The sequence below is a fragment of the Notothenia rossii genome (assembly GCF_949606895.1).
Source record: "Notothenia rossii genome assembly, chromosome: 11".
Lineage (NCBI taxonomy): Eukaryota > Metazoa > Chordata > Actinopteri > Perciformes > Nototheniidae > Notothenia > Notothenia rossii.
In genome coordinates this window covers 34,695,375-34,716,954 of record NC_136910.1, presented here as the reverse complement: position 1 = coordinate 34,716,954, position 21,580 = coordinate 34,695,375, and the positions used below count along the sequence as shown (strand labels likewise).

At 39.5% G+C, this 21,580-nt stretch overlaps 3 protein-coding genes across 4 annotated transcripts; 2 read left to right on the top strand and 1 right to left on the bottom strand.

The window, feature by feature from the left end:
• Nucleotides 1-1,830: 1,830 nt before the first annotated feature.
• surf1 (SURF1 cytochrome c oxidase assembly factor) lies at nucleotides 1,831-9,107 on the bottom strand. Its single transcript, XM_079658634.1, has 9 exons — nucleotides 8,909-9,107; nucleotides 8,727-8,793; nucleotides 7,945-8,072; nucleotides 7,762-7,844; nucleotides 6,997-7,188; nucleotides 6,849-6,921; nucleotides 2,360-2,522; nucleotides 2,127-2,208; nucleotides 1,831-2,046 (listed from the first exon to the last, which is right to left on the bottom strand). The coding sequence occupies exons 1-9, from the start codon at nucleotides 8,969-8,971 to the stop codon at nucleotides 1,986-1,988; spliced, it is 912 nt and encodes a 303-aa protein (XP_079514760.1). The 5' UTR covers nucleotides 8,972-9,107; the 3' UTR covers nucleotides 1,831-1,985.
• Nucleotides 9,108-9,163: 56 nt separating this feature from the next.
• Nucleotides 9,164-12,553, top strand: surf6 (surfeit 6). The gene is made up of 4 exons (XM_079658635.1): nucleotides 9,164-9,298; nucleotides 10,251-10,433; nucleotides 10,513-10,595; nucleotides 11,696-12,553. Exons 1-4 carry the CDS (start codon nucleotides 9,205-9,207, stop codon nucleotides 12,374-12,376), a joined length of 1,041 nt encoding a protein of 346 aa, XP_079514761.1. The 5' UTR covers nucleotides 9,164-9,204; the 3' UTR covers nucleotides 12,377-12,553.
• Nucleotides 12,554-13,055: 502 nt separating this feature from the next.
• On the top strand, nucleotides 13,056-19,616 carry kyat1 (kynurenine aminotransferase 1). Of its 2 annotated transcripts, XM_079658255.1 has the most exons (13): nucleotides 13,056-13,154; nucleotides 13,318-13,376; nucleotides 15,030-15,177; nucleotides 15,284-15,433; nucleotides 16,003-16,089; nucleotides 16,708-16,827; nucleotides 16,922-17,042; nucleotides 17,124-17,200; nucleotides 17,429-17,518; nucleotides 18,015-18,201; nucleotides 18,308-18,384; nucleotides 18,714-18,800; nucleotides 18,887-19,616. In XM_079658255.1, exons 2-13 carry the CDS (start codon nucleotides 13,324-13,326, stop codon nucleotides 18,944-18,946), a joined length of 1,257 nt encoding a protein of 418 aa, XP_079514381.1. In that variant the 5' UTR covers nucleotides 13,056-13,154; nucleotides 13,318-13,323; the 3' UTR covers nucleotides 18,947-19,616. The 2 variants fall into 2 exon arrangements, with proteins under 2 accessions (XP_079514381.1, XP_079514380.1); XM_079658254.1 differs by lacking the exon at nucleotides 13,056-13,154 and having other exon boundaries at nucleotides 13,161-13,376.
• Nucleotides 19,617-21,580: the final 1,964 nt, after the last annotated feature.

Genomic DNA, 21,580 nt, shown 5'->3' with positions numbered 1-21,580 from the left:
TTGTAAAGCGGTCCTAATTTTTAGTTTTAATTGTATCCTGGTTTTAAACGTTATTAATATGTTTTGGATGCATATTAGTATTTCTTCAGGCTGTTAAAAACAATTAGCCTCTGTTGCCACCTGCTGGTGAGTAAATATTAAAATCAGCTAAAATTGACAACCGGTCCGCGAATTTTTTTTAATGTCCTTGGCACAATAAAGGTTGGGAACCCCTGCTTTAGCTCACTGAGTCTCTCAGTCTGACAGGAGAGGACTCTCCTCCACTTTGTTGTTGAAAAAGTTCCTTATATCCGTTAGCGTAGCTCGCTAGCACCAGAAGCTAACAACAACGATCCCCGGTACCAGTGCGCTCTCTCTCTCTCGCTCGCACACACAAAATGGCTCGTTCCACACACACACAGAGCCGAGCTTTAATGAAACACAGAGACCCAGACGTAATAGTACTGCATCATATTATTTTCGATTAAATAATTTTTCAATTTATGATTTTTTATTTTTTTATCTTTTACATTTTTTATTTTTACCATTTTTCCTCCTGGTCTCCCGCGCCCCCCCTGGTATGCCTCTGCGCCCCCCAGGGGGGGCGCGCCCCCCACTTTGAGAACCACTGCTCTAACAGAAGGGATATAAACACTGCTTGTATGATATATTACAATTCTGAATACATGTTTTCTAAACACCAGGAATAATCTTTATAACGGTATATTTTTTCATACCTAGAAATGACATGACTTAAATTCCATGTCTTAAAAACATGTCCTCTAAGACAGTGGTTCTCAACTGGTGGGTCGCAGATGTGAGTGAATTAAAAAAGAAAAAAATGTTTGTTGTTTTTTTTAAAGGCCCGATTTTCTAACGCTGTGCATGCAGTAGGCGTTGGACTGGAAGTACCGGAGACCATAAACGGTTTTGAAAACGTCTGTAACGTAGTGATCATCTTCTCAATGAAACATCTTTGCTGAAGGTTTTTCAGTCTTCTGGCCAATCAGAATCAAGATTTTTGCCGGAAGTCCCCACGGAGAATAACTTTGCGGTAGAACTACTCTTTATACATCCATGGGTACAACTTCAGATACAAATGAACACATCATGAAATATGACCCTCGGTTTGATAATTTACAGGTCACAGAACAATTGGAGCTATCTACCCTTACCCAAAATTTAAAGTGAGTCACACAGACTACCTCCCCTTTGCTCTTCTCTCTGTGAGGAGCAGCAAGCTGTCAGAACAAAGTGACAAATATTCAAATATTATTAATATGTCGGGTAGTAATAGATCAATTTATTTTCTTCTCAGAGTGTACCAGAATGTGTAGTTTATATGTTAGTATTTTAAAAAATCTCCAGGGGAGAATCCCCCCAGACCCCCCTTCTGGGGATGGGTTTTCAGCATGTGTGCCTTTTTATGTTATCCAGTTCAGCTTTGATTCCATCATCTCATTAAACCTTTTTTTAAACATACTTTAGTTCTGTGAAGGGATATAAGGGATGCACTGTACTTCACTTTAATATTGTATGCCGAAAAGCGTATATATTACAGCACAATTTTTGTTGAATAGATTTGAGTGGTTCGACATTTCGGGTCGTGATCTATTGACAAAGGAAAAAGTTGGTCCCGAGGCCTGACCAGTTGAGAACCACTGATCTAAGATGTCCTGTTGAATGTGAGGCCACCAGCTGTTTTCTAATTGTCGTTGGATTTGTGAATATCATCTCTCCTGTTAACTTTAAAACTACTGCAGAAAATGTGTTCTATTTTAAGGAATATTAAACTTTGAGCGTCTCCATCAGTTAATGAAAACAAGTTGTTAACATGAAGAATGCAAGAGATCACTTAGATTTGAATTTATTCTCTTATCTCTTATGTTTCAGGAGAATAATACACAACTATTTACAAATCCATCAGCAAGTCTATGCAGTGGGCTTCAGCTGATACAGTACACATCAAGTACATCAGAAATGTGCTTTGCAATCACTGCATTTAATCACAGTTTCTTGATGAACTTTGCAAACCACATGTAGGAGGTCGCTGCACACAAGCCGTACCTAAGAGGAAAAATAGACCAAACTCAGTAAACAGGATTATTTACAGTACAGTAGCTTTAGAGACAGGATTTAGGACCTACCATGTTACTATGTACTGCATGTGTTCGTTCCTCAGTGTAATTCTGGTCTGTCCTCCTATTGGTCCACCAGGTATAGTGCTCTCTGCATGATAAATGAATATTTACATTTATTTAAGCAATCAGGTTTAAAAAATCTCTATTCTGTGGTATAATAACGTCCAAGTTAATAACCACCCGTATATTTAATATAATCTAATTGAGTCAAAGTGCATCCTGGTCTTAGTAGTTCTTACCGAAGGATGCATCGATGAAGACGGGCTCGGCCCCGGTGACCCCGCCCATGGCCTCCAGGTCGCGGTAGTGCCATTGGTTCCTCTGCACGTCGTTGCTTGGTACGAAGGGTTTACGAATCTCCGTCAGTCTCACGACCCCGACCACCTCCACCTCCCCCTCCACCTGCACAGAACAGTCATTACATTCTGTTTTAATAAGTGTAAGTATATCAAATGTGAGGTTGGTTTTAAATCCCATCACTACTATTACTTGCACTATTACTTGTACTGTGAATCAATTACGGCACTAGCCAATTGTCTTGCTACAGAAGAGAGCTATATGAATGTATTGACTCCACTTCGAGCAATACAATTACTATCAAAGCACTTATATACTAACAAAGGACTGGCTTATCTAAATCCAGTTGAGTAGCACTTGAAATGTTTTGGCTCTATGACCAGTGGCGGAGCTGGGGGGTGGCTGGGAGTGGCACCCCCACACACCACGGGGGCCCAAACAATTTTAGAACATTAAGAAAAAAATGTTTAAGTAACCTTTCATCAAGAATTAACATTAATAGGACGTTATATTGATAATGTACTCACTAAACTTACAATTCATTTAACTTATTTTCTTCCAAAAGTTAATTATCCAAAGCCTCTGAACACCCCCCTCTATTTACATGTAATGGTTTGGTCCTGCCTCCAAACGCGGTGCAGCAACGCCAGCATTTTCTAGCAGAGAGTGAGAGCATGAGAGCAGGGATGCTAGTACTTACGTGTGAACCATGTCTCAACGACTAACAAAGTCAGGCTTTCAAAAGAGAAAAGAAAGGAGAGAAAGACAAGAGAGGGACTAAAGGGCGACAGTATGTCACCCAGTTTTTCAAAGAAAAGGTGGGTGTGGTCCATGAGTGGTGGAAATGTGTCTGTTAGCTAAGCGTATTGTAAATAATAATTTGTATGTTTTTTTTTTTACGAAGCTGACATTAAGTACTGTTAATATCTATACAGGTTTTTAATTTCACTCCTCTTTTAGCTGACATTTAATAAATGCAGGTACATTTTTAGCAGCTATTCATACTAAATCAGTTGTCCCTCCCCCTGGTGCCAGGACCAACAGATCCATCTCTAGACTTAGCAGCCCTGTCCCCCCATAAGTGCTATATGTTCACCGCTCAGTGTCAGTAAATATTGTGCAGTTAGTATTGGACTACAAGATAGATGCAAGCCTGTACAGGTAGAGTTATTTAAAGCATAAATGAGTCGGTTGGGTTCTGGAGGTGTGGTTACAGCAATTGTGCTTGGTTGGCGTGGCCTGGGCCTTGTGGTGGGGCCCAATGTGATATATTTTCATGGGGCCCAAAATTCTTGGCGTGTATGGCCAGAGGGCAGGAGGACCTATAAATACATTTACTACCCAATAGCATTTTGAGGCTGAACAAAAGGACCCTTTGACTATGTAAATGTAGGCCCACTCCCTCGACCCTACCCCTCCGTGACGGAGTGAACTCCGTCTGTAGCCACTTTCGCAGCTCAACGAGGCTCCCTCCTGTCAGATGGAGGGAGTAAATACATTGGCAAGCTTTGGGACGGCCTCCCCTCTCTCCGGCAGAAACAGGAAATGCCGTAACTGTATGAAACAACGGTTTCAAATCAGCATCTCTTTGACAAAAAAATGTAAATTAATAACTCAAATAAAACTCCAAACATATTTCATTGTGTTACTTTTTTGTAAAGCTCTTTTAGTTTTAAACCTGATGTTTATAAGCTTCTTAGTTTTTGCAACAGTCTGTAAATAGCTATACACAACTTTATAATAAATGCACACATTTACCTTTTTCTAGACTAAACACAGGTATGATCCTAAGTTAAAACATATGAGGCTATCATGAGGTTGTTAACATCGCAGTTTATCAGTGGGTGTTTGCTGGAACTACTTGTTAACAGCTTGTTTCCTGACGGACACACACAGCGTGACTCCGGTCAGGTAGAGACCGGTCTCAAATCAGCCCCGCTGCTGACTCGCTGTTTGAGGGCTTGATAGCCCACTCCCCCTCCACACCGCTCCACACTCGTTGCTTTGGAATAGCCCTCAATATGGTGGACCCTCCGCGTGAACGCGCAAACTGAGAGGTAGGGTGTAGGGGGCGGTTTGGGAATCGGCCGTAGTCTTTTAAAAAAACAAAACATTTACTGACTTTTTTAGGATAGCTTCAAGTAATGTTGTAAAATTACAACCGGGGGCCTTACAGGGTTAAGGGTTATTGTTTATTGTTATTTACTTTAAGATGTTTATTCTTAACCTATCATTTAATTTAAAAACTCTTATTTAAATGATGTGTGTATGTCTCTGTATTCCTGATGATACACTGAGAGAATGAGCTCATAGGACTGCTGATCACCATAAGCCAAACAGTCTGTATATTGCACTACATTTGTATAATGTAAGCTTCGTTGATACTTTGCCTGTGGGAATACGAAAAAAATAGTTAGATATACTGAATATTATTTGATCTATTCCACCACTTAATCCCAAATAATGTAGAGGTGTGTTGTAGGTGCCTTAAATAACCCCTTATTTTCTAGTGAGATGTATTTTTGTATGTTCATATAATAGTGATTTCAATGCCACCCCAAAATGATAACTGGTTCCATCCTGGCCACCCCACTGAAAATGTCCTGGCTCCGCCACTGTCTATGACACCTGATGTAGGCTACTTATACGATTCTGTTTTCTTCTAGTTTGTATCTTCTTGGTCGAATGCACTTTGACTAAGTCGCTTTGGATAAAAGCGTCAGCTAAATGTAATGTAATGTATTGTTTGAAACTAGAGTGCATTCACACCTAATAGTCCGTTTTCTGGTGCGCACCAGACCACAGTTTGTTACATTGTTTCATTTTTCAGAAGGTTCGGTTTGCGTTCACACGGGCAAAGCTCAAACGGACTATAAACTTTAAACACAAGTCATGTGCACAGAAATGCTGTTCAACCATTGGTCAGACATTAAGGGGGTAAAAACGCTAATCCCGGCAATTTCTACCGGAGCCTATTCTCATGCTGCTGTTAATCTGGAGATCAACAGACACTAGCGGCACGCGCATATGATTATATAATCAGACAACGTCCGTTAAAAAACATTATAAAACGGACAAGTCAAATCAAGAAATCCGATTGGTTCTTAGCCGTGATATACTGAGCGTATACCACGGGTAGAATTGTAAGTTACTTTTCACAACAAGTCAGTATCCCTCCGCGTCTGAGAAAAACAGTATACCGTTGGGCTGAAAAGCAAACTGCCTGCAGTTGATGGCTGCATCGTTACCAAACCTGTGAAGTTTTAGGCCATTTGGAGCATTTTTACTGAAGTTATGAGAAAACCGTGTTTTATTACATTACTCTCTCTCTTCAGCATATGATGATGACACCCCATAATTGACGTAGAGCTGTTGAGGGCAGGACCATTAAGCATTATCTGAAGTCTGCTGCTCTGAGCATCTCAGTTGGAGTTATGAGATCATCGTGTTCCATTACACAGTTGTTTATATTTGAACTAACGAGGTGTGCAGAGATCACAGGTTTCCATTGTTCTGAATGAGAGATAAACCTCCTACATGTGAACGTTTTGTGGAAGAACCGTAAGAGATATCTGTGAAATTTCAAAACGTGAAGCATGTCAAGGAGGTTGAGTATCTGAAGTGTAATTTTTGTGTACTTTCGGGTTAATAATGTGGCCTTTTTGGCAGTTTAACTAAAGGTGTGCGGCTGCTACCGTGGGAAATATCTGCCTGAAATTACAATGGGCTTTAATGGAGGCATGTTGAAGGTTTTTGTCACTTCATGCCCTCAAGAGGCATTTTGTTTAATTATTTTTTGCTTAATTATGTCATTTTTCAAGCTACGAGATGTTTTCCTACGTTTGTCATGAAAAATTATGTCTCAGGAATGTAGGGTTTGGGAATTATGGCAGTTTGAAAAAAATATATGAAAGCAAATCTCAAGATTTCCTACCCTCTAGCTGTGACATCACACACTCTAGTCAATGTTAAAATCTGAAGAAAACCTCTTTAACAAGGTCTGAACAATGTTATATATATATCTCTAAAAGTAAGAATCAGATTTACATGAATAATGTCAGAAAGATGTGTAACATTTTAAAGTTGGAATGAGGTTTCTGAGTGAAAGTATGAATGAACAGTTAACAGTTGAATTCGCATGAAGATTAGTTGAAGTCTGAAGATTTCCTCCATTCAAAATTTGATGTATTATGGGATGTATTTCTGGAATTATGAAAGTTATGAATGAGAAAAGTAATAGCCATCGATTCCCGACCGAGCTGAACGTTTTGATGTTTGAACAGAGTTTCTGCGATGTTCAATGCGGGAGAAGAAGCGCGGCAAAATAAGTCGGCGGAATATTAATAAACTTTTCGTCCGTAGAATAACATTTAGTTGAAATGCTGTATCAGCATTCCCACTAAATCATGTAAAATCATGTGAAGCCCTCACCTGGCCCTTCATCCTGCTCTCTGGTCTGATCTTCCTCTTTGGCACGTAGCCTCTGTTCACCAGGATGGTGATGCTGCAGGAGAATGGAGCAGTGAGTTTTGGATTTAAGACTATGCAGTTATTATTTTCCCTTCACAGTGTTTATTACCCGAGGTCGGTGCAGTAGAAGGGGGTGACCACATTAGCGCCGGTCTCTCCACTGGAGGACAGCGTGCCCGCCTCCCGGGCCTCCTTCTCGGGGTCCACAGGGGAGCGGGGGAGGACGTACAGCTCCTGGGAGTGGTCGAACTGTCCTCGCACTTTCACCCGTCTGTACTCCAGGCTCTGCAGCTCATGAGGACTAAGACCCAGGGAGGAAAAATACTAAGTGTAAACTTCATACAGGTAAGAATTCGAAGAATTGGGGGGATACAAGGACATGTCGTACCCTCAGTTATAAGAGGAGGGATTGTAGTTATTGGTTAAGTTGTTAAAGTGCTGTTCAGGGCTTTAGTCCCTGCTGTGGCGGACACAGGTTTGAATCCTCCATGCAGTCCATTAACACATTTCATCAACACTCACATTTTTAAATCTATCTCCCTGATTAAGGCTTCAATTGTCCAGAAAATGGTTTAAAGTGCATTTTATCACTTTATTGTTCACAGTATGACAATTGGAGATGTGTGCTTTTGTAATCACTTTTTCTATAAAATAATGTTGTGTTCTTGCCGCTCGCAATGAGGAAAAAAGGATTCTTCTGTTAGTGTTTGGATTGATTATGCTCCTTATAGTCTGAGTGCTTACATTTTTCTGAATTGTAAAAGGTGGTTATACTGAAAAACAAAACAAAAAAAGAAAAACTGTCCAGATCAAAGTAAAAGTATGGATTTATAAACTAATAGTGTGTGGGTGTTTGCCTCTAAACTGATCTTACTCCAGAGGCAGAGGGATGGGCTCAGCAGTCGTGAGTCGGTTCAGGTCAGCGATCAGCTGCATCTTCCACTGACGCCGTTTCATCTTCACAGAAACACAAATATCAGAGTCCATCCAACGACAGCAAACCAAATCAGCATTATTTGAAACAGTGCTATGACACAAAATAAATATAAAGACAGACCTGCCATGTACCAAGGCCGAAGGTGGTGGCAGGGATGAGCAGCAGGAGCCATTTGAGTAAGGAGTCTTCTCCTCTCTGAGCCTCGGCTGCTGTGGAGGACGACTGGCGCCCGAAGGTGATCAGCCTGCCTGTTCACAACATGCAGGACAGGAAGTGAAGAAGGTAAAGTATATGTGTAAAACATTTACTCTCAAAGAATATAGGGATGGTACCCCATACGCTTTGCTCACAAATATAAAAAGAGACGTACCATCAGGAGGTTATTCACTTTAAGCATTAGAATCCAAACTTATCGTCTACACTTTTCATGTTACCGGCTCTCAGTTTACTTACACATCAATACAAATCCAGCTTTAGACAAGGAGAAAAAAGCTGAACAAAAAACTAAACCAAGACATTGTACAAAATGGTTTCAATCTTTATGTATGACTCATATATTATTATTTTATTCATTTATTGTATGATTTTTTCTTTGCTTTGTCTAGATTAGTATTATACATTTTATTTTTTTAAATGTGTGCAATATTTTTTTTAAGAAACTGGCTTCTAGTAAGATTATCAGTCAGGTTTACAAACAAGCAATTCGTTCTGGTATACTGGTACATATGCACTGAGTAGGTATTGCAAACAAAAGATTGAAACATAAATATAGAGAAGAATACAAAACAAATTCACAACACAAACATATTGACATTACCGTCACATAATTAGTCATTTAGAGTGGAGATGCTGTGCAGTTTTTTGAAGATGTAGTTCTGTGCGGAAATGTTCAAATAAATTACCTTCTGCACGTTTGAAGAGAGGCAGTCTGGGCAGGAGGAGAGTCCTCTTGACATAAATAACATGTGTCTGAAATAAATAACAGAAGAGGAATACAATCTGCAACCACTGGAAAGTGACATTCACAACAACACAGTGAAGGTTCTTTATAATGAAAAACTGGCAATTAAACAAAATAACTTACCTTGTTCTTCAGGGTCGTTAAGACCCTGTTGGAATAAAAAAGTGCTGATTTTAAAGAAGCCATTCTCAGTGAAATACTAATGCAAATATGTTTTAAAATGGTCCGACTACATAACAGCTATCCTACATAATGATCAGAAGGGGGACCGCTTATGGTGTTACCCCTTCCGGGTTGTGACGCTCCGCCCCGGCGTCTTGACCACATGTTTCAGAAATGTGTTGATATTTTCTGAGAAGAAACTCTGTTTGTATTCTTTCTGCTTGGATCATCTCAGACAGCTCCACGGTTCTTCCATCATGATGGACCTCGCCGCTAAAGACTCGTACATGCAGAGGTTTGCGAAGAAAGTGTTTTTTCAGCAAGAGCAGGAGCCGAAGAAGAGAGCGTTTGGTAACGTTTTACCGTATTTACAAAATAACGTGGATATAATACTTGCCTATAAGTTAGCTGTATTTATTATGGGCGGTTTATAGTGTATGTGTTATTGGTGGTAGAAAATGGCTTATAAAGTGTCATTAAACATGCGGTTATTACTGCATGTGACCAGAGGAGGCACTGCACTGTGTGGAGAACAACGAATGGAGTTCTATTGTTGAATGCTTATTTATTTTAATCCATAAATGTAATGCTTTTTGATGTTTTTATGAGAGAAAAAGCACTCTGCTGCAAATCAGGGAAATAAATAACACAGCAAAAATGCTAATGGTATAATAGTGAGAACATGCCCTTTAGCTTATTGTTTTAATGTTATTAATTTGTTACAATTCTGTTGACATTGTTTGTCCCTTTTGATTCCATGATGATATTTACAGTAAAGGCAATTGAAGTATTTCTACTAAATAAATAGACTACTGTTTTTGAAATGATTATAACATTTTGGTCATTTACCAAGCACAACACTGCATTCTCCTTTCTTTGCTTCATAAATGCATTTTTGTTGCTGCTTTCCATTGGTTGTCATGTATTCAGAATATGAATAGGACTTTAAGGAATTAGTTGTAGTGCACAACTGAAAGCATTTTTTAAACATCATACAAAATCTCTTAGATAATATCATGTAAAATGCTACAGCTAGATTGATGACTTTCTGAAACTAAGTTTCCGCCACTAAATCAGCTGACTTTGATATTTTTCTTTTATTTAGAGAATAGGGAATTAAGATAAATATTACTTATTTCCTTTTGGTTCACAGAAAAGCTTCTGACTTGTTCAGTTTCAGTGCAATGCCTAAGCATGTTGAAGCTCCTAGTCTGTTCATGTAAGAATCTCCAGAGCTGTGGCAGTCCAGCTGACATCATGTTGAATACATGTGATCATTAATGCATGTTTTATCTCTGTGTAGCTCCTTTCAAGGGTAAAAGCGAGACTGGTCCTCCAAAGAAGAAGAAGAGTTTTAAAGATGTGAAGAAGCCTCATCCCAAATCCCCCAAAAAGCCCTCTCCTTCAGTGGCTGCTCAGAAAGGCCCCCCCGCCGCAAAACAGCCAAAAACTCAAATAAACGGATCAACAAAACCAGCGCCTAAAGGTACCGCAAGTGAATCCATTACTCTGTTACTTTTTGTTATTTCAAAATTCTTAGTCACATATTTTGTTTTCTCTTAAAGGAGGAAAGGTACCGTCCAACTTCTCCACCGTCGATGTTTTACGCAAGAGACTTCATGAAAAAATCGAGGAGTCCAGAGGACAGGTATGCAGATTTAAAGATGATTTATTTATTCAAGATTTGAATGACATTACTCATTAGCATTTATCTAATAGTGCTTCTCAAAGTGTGGTCCGCGGACCACTGGTGGTCCGTGATTAGCCCCTAGTGGTCCGTGAGTATATTGGTAAAATAAAAAAAAATAAAAAAATGTAAGTCTTCCACACTCTCGCTGGAATATCTCCGCAATGGAGCGAGCTTAAGTTTCGATTGCATGATATAGCCCAGCGCAACACCTACGTCACACGTGTTGCCACTTGTTTGTATCATTTTCAGGTGATTTGTAATCTGTTCTAGTAAAACGATGTGTTTTTGGATATTTGTGGAGTTAGGTGGTCCGTGAGTGTTTTTGTATTGGTTAAGTGGTCCTTGGTATGAAAAAGTTGGAGAAACACTGATCTAATATGATGTGACTTTAGCTGAGACGGTAAACTCAACTGCAGCCATGCTATTAAAACCTGTAAACAAGTCAGTATTTACCTAAAAGATGATTATTGAACAGTTGATTCAACTTTTACCGCTCAAGCCGATGCCGTTATGTGCCCATCTGGCCAGAGATCTATTCACAATGTGTGCATGTTCCTCTTTCCATATTCTCACTAGTTTTATAGTTGGTGCTGTTCAGTTCAACATGTGGATGACAGAAGAAATGATTATATCTTTAACTCAATTGAAAGTAGCAATACGGCTCTGTATAAACATCGTGTCATTTTGCAGGATTTCACTTGTTTAAGATGACAAAAGTATTCAAAGCCAAGTGTACTTAAAGTAAAAGTAGTTAAGTCCGAATGATTCTTCTCAGATATTCTTATATCATATTATTGGCCTCTTGTAAGTAAGTAGGACTTCCATATTCATGTCTGATAGTTCGTTTTTGAGCACAGTATCATATTTTTGAGGTTTTTCACAAGTTTTAATGTCAATTCTTAATATGTTAAGTAACTCCAACTATCAGATACACTGTATACAGTAGCAACAAATGTAAAAGCTTTTGTAAAAGTAGCTCAAAATGTAATGCTAGTACAGCACTGGACGCTTAAGAGAAATGTATGTCTGACAAACAAGTTGCACTTTTTTCTTATCAGGGAACCCCGAAGAACGCACTCTCTGAGGCCGTGCTGGCAAAGCGAGCAAAACGAAAGATAGAACGGGAGCGCAAGAAGAGGAAGAGGAAAGAGTTTATCCTGAAGAAGAAACTGGCTGAAGAGAATAGCCAAGATGTGCCAGTGGAGATCAAGAAAGAACCTGAGCCCGCCCCCGCTGCGAACAAAAGAGATGTAACGGCCCTCGTCTTCAACAAGGTGGAGACGGTGGAGGCGGAGTACGTGGACAAAATACAGAAGAAGAAGCAGAAGAAGCAGAGCGTGAAGGGCCAGATAACTCCCCTGCTGGGGAAAAACTACAAGCAGCTGCTTGGCCGTGTCCAGGCTCAAAAAGCAAAAGTGAGCGAGCTGAGGGAAAAGGACGAGGACAAGGCCAAAGAAATGGAGAACAAGATCAAGTGGACCAACGTGCTCTACAAGGCCGAAGGACTCAAAATTAAGGACGACGAGGACATGCTGCGCTCCTCGCTAAAGAAGAAGGAGAAGAGGGGCGCCAAGATAAAGAAGGACTGGGGCGATCGAAGCGAGAACGTCGTGGGGAAGATGCAGAAACGGCAGGACAAGAGACGGAAGAACATCCAGAAACAGAAGAAGGCCAAAACAGAGAAGACGAAGGACAGATTGAGGAAGAGAGGCAGGGTGCTGCCGGAGGACTTGAAATGAGCGGCAGCGTGCTGTTTCATCACGACATAGGTTTAAATAAGTACATCTCTTTCTATAGCCGTACGATTTATTGACATGATATAAAAATGTATTCTTCCTTCATTCCTGTAAAGGTAATGTGATGTGTGTTGTGGTCAATAAAATGTGATCTTCACAAGATGGACATGAATGAAAACATTTTAGAATTGTTTTTTTCTTGTTGCTCAATATCAAACCTGCTGGTATTTTTTAGTAGCTTGACATTTTGGAAGATATGTTTTTTTACTTTTATTCAGATGAGAATTTATTCTTCTATCCTCAAAGATCGGTATATATTTTTTGGGAAAAGAAAACTATTATTACTGAAAATAAATCAAAACTGTTCCTCTTTTGTCTTTTTGGCAGCAGCATTAAAGAAAAATTCAACGACCAATACAAAATATTGAAAATGCATACATTTGTAAGTAATTAAGAACAGTCTAATAAATACATGGGTTAAATCAATTAAAATTATTACATTCAGAGTCAATTAATGCACCTTTTTGCACAAACAATATATATGTATTATTTCTATATATATATATATATATATACATTCTATCTGCTTATTTTATTTTTTTCATCTTAGATTTTAAATATTTTTAAATGTTACATTGTGGCGTCTGCCATTACTGTGCACACGCTGGAGTTGCATCCGGGTTACTGCTAGTTGACGTCTCGCCCCGCCCATCCAGGAAGTAGAAATGAAAACATAAGGAGGCGGGGGAGGTCATTATTTAACTTCTTCTCCCGCTTACTAGTAAGTTATTTCGCTTAAAAGTAAATGTCCACAGGGAGAATGTGCTCATTTGGAAACCCGTGTTAATGCATTGGATTATTTTCTAGTTGTCTGTTCCAGTTCAGTTAAAGACATGTTCAGTTTCAGGTGCACAAAGCGAATGATAAATGTCCCTTTATTACAGATCATCATGTCACGAAGGATTCATGCACGAAGAACAGAAGGCGTCGATAAAAACGTTTGGTAAGTTATAATGGGTTTTCATTTGAATAATGAATACAAATCCCTGCTCAGAAAGACTATAAACCAAACCGTTATCGCGTGGTTTGACCATAATAACTTACAAATATAATATATATAATGTTATTGGTGGAGCATGGGAGTGTTAATAGTGACAGCCTGGTTCAAGTCCTTTAGAAATGATTAACACATTTATGGTTCCATGCATTCAAACATGGGACACAAACCTGTGGTGTAATATTGAGTTAAGCAGTAGCAGCTGATAACTGGGGTGTCTTCCAAAGTGCAATACAAAATAATCATTCAAAAAGAGAGAATTCATTAATACAGATTATTATTTGACATATCAGAAATCAGATAATAAAAATATATTTTTTAACCTAAAGTGAAACCAAAACGATTACAAAAATCCACATTGTTTGCACTTTTAGGAACTGAGTCAATATTTTAACCCAGATACAAATGAATTTTTACAACAAAAAAACATTATCAAGCATTTGTTATTATTTTTTTACTTACTTTTTGGTACATTTATTGTTTAAAGGTTCCATGTCATGGCCATTTCTACTGATCATAATTCCATTGTTGAGATCTACTAGAATAGATTTAAATTGTGCAATTTTCCAAACTCACATTGATTTCTCATACAGCGTCTCTGTATAGTATGTGTATTCACTCTCTGTCCTAACCGGCTGGTTGGAGCTCCTCCCCCCCCGTCCCCCCGCCCCCCAACACTCACAGCCGAAGTAAAAACAATGAGTGTGGCTTGATATTGAGTAAGAGAAAGGTTTATAACGCTGTGAGAATAGGTCTGCAGAGAGCATTTCTCCGTGATCCCAACTCGTCTATTACCAACCAGGGAGCTCTATGCAAGTCAATGGGGACTCGCTGTTAGTTAGCCAAGGGATCCTGGTGTGTGAGGTGCTCCGCGGATTGGTCCATTTGGGCGTTCTGGGGCAGCATAGACTGGTCTTTTTTCTGTGTTAGAGTTTTACTCGCTACAGGGTGTACTTTGAGGGTTTGTGACTCTGCAGACCGTTTACATGCAGAAAAACCTTCATAACACTGGAGGCGTGTGGCGCAGTGGATAGAGCGTTGGTGTTCGGATTAGGGGGTCACAGGTTCCAACCCCACTGCAGTCAGCATGTCGTTGTGTCCTTGGGCAAGACACTTCAACCCAAATTGCTCCTGTGGGGATTGCCCACAGTATTGAGTGTGTAAGTCGCTTTGGATAAAAGACATGATTGGTGGTACAAGTAACATGTAATGTAACACACAAGGAGATGGGTAATAACCAGAAAAGCATGACAAGGGACCTTTAATATTGTAATGAAATAAGTATCCTTTGTTTACATTTTGTTTATTTATATTGTATATTTGATTGAGAGACTTCATCGGTATAATTCTGTACATACAATTTTCTGTTTATGTTTATTTTCTATTTTATTCTATTTTGTATTTATGTGTAATGCTTTGTTAACATGCTTCTATGACCAACACAATCTTGGATCAATAATCTAAAATGGCTGCAGGTAGCTCAAAAGGCAGAGAACATGATATAACTAAGACATGATTGGTGGTCATATACCTGAGGTATTTGATTGAATCGATCATTTCATTCACTACACCACTGTGTGTTATCCTTCACGCTAACAGGGTTGAATTCACTCAGCTGGCAGCAGATTACAAAGCAGTGAACCTCGGTCAGGGCTTTCCTGACTTCTCCCCTCCCAAATTCGTCCAGGAGGCTTTTTGTAATGCTGTGAACGGAGGACCGCAGATGCACCAGTACACCCGAGCGTTTGTACGATCAAACACACACCAAGAACACTTTACCTTTCTGTCAAAACCAGAAAATGGTTCTTGAGTTTACTTCACTGATATTAAAGTCATGTTTTTGTTCTCCTCAGGGACATCCTCGTCTTGTGAAAAGTCTGGCTACATTCTTCAGTAGGGTTACGGGACATGAGATCGATCCTCTGGAAGACGTGCTGGTCACAGTGGGAGCTTATCAGGCTCTCTTCTGTGCGTTCCAAGCTCTCATCGATGAAGGGGATGAGGTAGGAAAACTACAACACTGGAACAAAGTTTGCCCATGTGCTTTACTTATTAAAGAGTCTTTGCTGTATTTCTCCTTTTTAATTGGCAGAAAAGGGACATAATTATACACATTTGGCAACAAACATTTAGAGGCTGCACAAAACATTGAATGAACACCCCATAATGTACCTTTTAGTAGATATTTTATCTGATATTTAGTAATATAGTATACAACTCTGAAGTTTCTCTTGTTTTACTATTTATAGGTACCGGTATGTATTTGAGTAAAATTAAGAATTTTTTATTATATTCTATAAACTACCGACAACATTTCACTGTGTTGGAATTCAACAGACACTGGAATGGAATGGCTGCCATACATGTACAGATTGCACAATATCAAAATGATGGGGATGAATTTCAACCCAAGTCGTAATGTTGTCCCAGGCAGCAGCCCTAATTAGCACAGGTTAAAAGATGCTTACAGTTAAAGAAAAACTAATGCCATTAGCCACATGTGTTTTCTTTCTCACAGTAGATTATGTGTGTTTCACTGTTGATAAAAAACTGACAAAGATTTGTGTTTCAGGTTATTATTGTTGAGCCGTTCTTCGACTGCTACCAGCCGATGGTGAAGATGGTCGGGGGAAAGCAAGTGTATGTTCCTCTGAGGCCGGTGGGTGCTTTATTCCTTTTGTCAAAATAGTCACAGGCAACCTCGCCCACGTTTGGAGTCCTTTTATGTGCACCATCTCTTAAGTTTTTGCTTAAGACTTTACTTTAGAGACTTGCCTTTATTTCTTAAAAATGTGACGTTAAACACTGGGTTACATGGGGACGCCCCAATGGTGTTCATTCTGGCATGTGAACATTACACGGAGACATTAAGGTGGTGCATTAAAAACACATGAAATCTGTGGAAATAATGATTAAGCTATATTACACTAGCTTAATCATCAACCTTGTTTAAATGTTGTTCATGATCCTGCTTTGAGTGAAAGGATTACATTGATTATTTGACACTGTAAGGAAACACCCTGGGAGAAGTTGAAATCACGCACTAAAGAATGTAAAATCCTCTTGGTCAATGGCTTTTTTAAAAACTTTTAATAATTGTTGCAAAGAGATGCATTAGCGCAGGACATAAGTATGGAACTATTAGATATCAACTAAAAGCGTACTTAAAACCAACAATTGTACATACCATCCTGTCTCTGAGCCTTAACCACATTGGGTTTGTGCCTTTGTGTATTTGCAAAAAAAATGTAATACATTTTATTTTGTTAATTTTCAGAAAGCGGAAGGAAGCCTGTCCAGTGCGGATTGGACTCTCTCTGCTGAGGAGCTGGCCAGTAAATTCACTCCACACACAAAAGCCATTGTCATCAACACTCCCAACAACCCACTGGGCAAGGCATGACATTTACATGTGTACTGTCTGAATCAAAGAATTAAAGCCAGCTGAACAAAAATAAAATGTGATCTTTTGCATAATAAACACATTACAGGTTTACAAGACTGAAGAGCTCCAAATGATCGCTGATCTGTGCATCAAACATGACGTTCTGTGCATCAGTGACGAGGTGTACGAGTGGCTGACTTATGATGGAAGCAAGCACGTAAAGATAGGTGAGATACAGTCAGAAGCTAACAAAATGCACACAAAGCATAACGCTGCATTATTATTTGTATTAACTATGTTATTGACAGCCAGCCTTCCCGGCATGTGGGAACGAACCATCACCATCGGCAGTGGAGGAAAAACCTTCAGTGCTACTGGCTGGAAGGTAATCCCTTTAAAATATTGAATTATTTAATAATCTATAAAGGAAGATATGTTTTTTTTTGTTTGTCAGCCGCATTAAGAAAAAAACGCTGTTCCGATTTTTATTAAATAAAGTGTAAGGGCCCAGGAATACCTCATTGACATTTCTCAGTGGATTCACAAATGGAAACGAAAACACACGTTCTTCTTTTAGTCACACAGTGTTATCATAACTTATTTTTCCTCTCAGGTTGGCTGGGTCATCAGCTCGGGGCATATCATCAAACACATGAAAACCATCTTCCAGAACTGTGTGTACCACTGTCCTACAGCCGCTCAGGTACATAATTACATAATGCCTGGAGCATTTATAAACATTTGTAAAAATACAACTTGGATTCAGAAGAGGCCCCACATACGGTTAGAAATGTGGGTTCTGTACTTACGGATTGTTCAGCATTGGTGGGCAATTAAGGAGATAGTTCAGGATAGGGATGGACGAGTATCTTATTATTGATTGAGATAAAAACACTCACAATAAGGTGATTGTGGTCAATTTACATTATCGGGATAGTCGCTGGATGAGGGCCTTGAAAAATCTGTGTAGTTTGGGAAAAATAGATACGATTAAAAAAACAAACAAGCATTTCAAGAAGAAATACAATTTAAATCAATGAATGAATGTATCCTATTTATTGTGATTTATGATTATCTTATTAAAGTTTTTTTGATTGATTGATTTAAAGAGATGTTTACTAAAAAGATGTGTCCTATATGCACCATGGAAACTAATCTTTTATCCCGTTCTGCTCTTTTCTTCTCCTCTTCTTCTCCAGGGGGCAGTAGCTCGTGGATTTGAGAGGGAGTACGAACTGTTTGGCTCTCCGGAGAGCTACTTCCAGCAGCTGCCTGCCATGCTGCACCACCGCAGGGGGAAGCTGGCCTCCTGCCTGCAGAGCGTGGGTCTGCAGCCCATCATGCCGGAGGGGGGGTACTTCATGATCGCAGACATCTCCTCCGTCAGTGAGTGGAGGACAGACATCCAGCACTGCTTCAACTGAAGTAACATGTAACGTCTCTTCTTTCATTAGGGCTGCCTGACTTAAGTTGACCTCTTTCTTTTTCACAGAGGTGGACTTTAATGATGACAGCACTAAGGATGAATCCTATGACTACAGATTTGTAAAGTGGCTAACTAAAGAGAAGGTAAATTATAAGCATTTTATTCATACTTTTTTATTTATCTCGGATTAATGCATTCCCTCTTAAAGCTGTTACAGTGTTATTGTCTGTTTTTAAAAGCATGTTTGTCTGACATTACTCTAGTTCTCTGATGATGTACATCGAATAGTTTGCTGATTTATGTTGTGGATTTTATTTCAACTCATTTTTGGAAGCTATAACACAAGTTTGGGATTTTGTTTTGAAAGAATAAGGATTGGATTAGTGTTTTTGTATAGTATTTGTATGATGCATTTAGGATATTGTGCTGAATATGTGGTGCTTTGACTGTATGATTTTAATTTGTCCTGCAGGGTTTAGCAACAATCCCTGTCTCCGCTTTCTACAGCCCAGAGCACGGAAAGGAGTTTGACAAATACGTCAGATTCTGTTTCGTCAAGGTAAATGTAACCTAAATACCTGAAATGAATGTAATTCTTCTCCTGTCTCGCTCTTTGACTAACACGTCCTCGTTTCTGTCTAACAGGAGGAAGCCACCCTGGATGCAGCAGAGCAAATCTTGAGAAAGTGGAGTCAGGAAAAGTAAAACGCCTAAAATAAGAAGCATTACCCGTCCATTACAGATTTCCCTGCTTAAAACCGGGTTGGGTTTCTTCACATCAAAATGAGCCATTTTCAGTGTTTGTTTGTGTTTATGTCAAGATATGTACTTTAAACTATGTCCAGTTGTATTGTGTCCTTATACTGCAAGACACCCAGGTTTTAGAAGGGGAAACAATTATTCTTGCTGGGTTCATTTAATCAGAAATCATTTTATTAAATGTTGCTCAAAGTTTGACTCAAGTTTCTCAGAGTTCATCAGAAGTCATCCACAGATGAGTAAAGCACAATTGAAGATAATCATGTCATGAAGAGTGTGTGGACAAAATGTGTGGAGAAGATAAGTGACACAGGTGGACTTTTGATTCCTGAGCTGCTCTTTAGTTTATAGATAACTATCACATGTAATCAGCCTGTCCGTGAACTGCTCCCTATAGTGTCAACCTTTCTGTATTTTATTAAAGATGAAAGAAAACAGTCTTTGCTCACAATGTGGAAGAAAACGTAAACATTGTTGTTCGACTTTTCCACTAGTCGATCTGTTGAATATATTTGTATTTTCAGCAAAAAACTGTACAAAAGATATTTCAATATTTAATTGTATAGAGTTGCAATGTATCCAAGTATCCAAAAGGTTTAATAAAGGTTTGAATGAATCCACATCTTCTCCCTTGCAGTCAGAGCCATAGTGACGCGTCCTAAAACCCGGAAGTAAGTTAGCATTCGACCACTACCGGTTCCTTCGACAAAAACCAATGCAATTTCTCCATAGGATTTGGGGAAATAGCTCGAAATAAGGTCTGTGGTTGACACAAATTGAAGAGACAGATCAAGTTTTATTCAGCCGGATAATATCCACATGTCTACCCTAGTTTTATAATTTTCTAATCCTAAATCTTATCGATAGATTTATGATTATGAAATTGCATTGGTTTTTGTCGAAGGAACCGGAAGGAGTTTACTTCCGGGTTTTAGGACGCGTCACTGTGACTCGATACATGTTTCAACGGAAGAACATGTTAATTACATGTAGTTAATTTTTTGTACACAAGTCTTGTCTTTTTTTATTGAAAAATAGTTCCTAATCTCAATGAGACTACCTTCCCATGCCAACGGCATTTGATGACATCCCATAATACGTTTAGATGCGTTGATGGCTGCATCGTTACTAAGCCTGTGAAGTTTTGGGCCGTTTGGAGCATTTTCACTGAAGTTATGAGAAAACCGTGTTTCAGGGTGAGCATTAACGGCATTTGAAGAAATCTCAAAACTGTCCCATAGATGTCTTCACGGAGGGACTGTTTTTGAGAACTTTTTGAAAATGTTCATAGGAGTTATAGCGACATCGTCTTTTATGGCGAGGGATACGAGAAAGAGCTATCAATCTGTCAATCCTTTCCGTGTCCGGGCCGGGTGAGGTTTCCCGTGTTGAGTCAAATTAAGCCGCCATGGAAACGGCATATGAGGACACCCCATAATTGACGTAGAGCTGTTGAGGGCTGGACCGTTAACCAATATCTGAAGTCTGGTGCTGTTTTGACCCTTTTCATAGGCGTTACGACAACATCCATGGACAACATCGTGTTTTATGGCAAGGGATGCGTATCCCTCGCCATAAAACACGATGTTGTCCATGGATGTTCCATGGAAACGGCATATGGTGAGATGTCAGCTTTGACGTAGAGCTGTCATGGGCATGGGCATGGAGAGAGGTGATATACAAGTGAAGATTGTGGGACGACCGGACCGTGTCCATTGGAGCTACAGCGACATCCTGGTTTATGGCGAGGGATGCGTTTCCATGGCAACAGCCTACGGTGAGATCTCAGATTTGGCGTAAAGCTGTTGAGGCATGGACCGGTGATATACAAGCGAAGTTTGGGTGGCAATCGGACCGTGTCCATTGGAGTTACAGCGACATCGTGTTTTATGGCGAGGGATGCGTTTCCATGGAAACGGCAGATTATGACACCCCATAATTGATGTAGAGCTGTTGAGGGCAGGACCATTAACCATTGTCTGAAGTCTGCTGCTCTGAGCATGTCAGTTGGAGTTATGACATCATCGTGTTCCATGACACAGGTGTTTATATTTGAGCTAAAGACGTGTCCAGAGATCAAAGGTTTCCATGGTGAGGTGCAGTAATCAGTGAGAGGAAAGCTAAACCTCTTACATGTGAACGTGTTGTTGAAGAACCGTAACAGATATCGGTGAAATTTCAAAGCGTGAAGCATGTTAAGGAACTTGAGCATCTGAAGTGTGCTTTTTGTATACTTTCGGGTCAATAATGTGGCCTTTTTGGTAGATTAACTAAGGGTGTGCGGCTGCTGTGGTGGGGAAAGATGAGGCTGAATTTACAATGGGGTTTAATAGACATGTTGAACGTTTTTGTCACTTCATGCCCTCAAGAGGCATTTTGTTTGATTATTTTGCTTATTTTATTTTATTTTTCAAGCTACGAGATGTTTTCCTACGTTTCTCATGAAAAAATATGTCTCAGGAATGTAGGGTTTGGAAATTATGGCAGGTTTAAAAGAAAATATGAAGGCAACATTAAATCTGTCCTCCACTGTGACATCACGCACTTTAAAATCTGAAGAAGGCCTCTTTACCAAGGTCG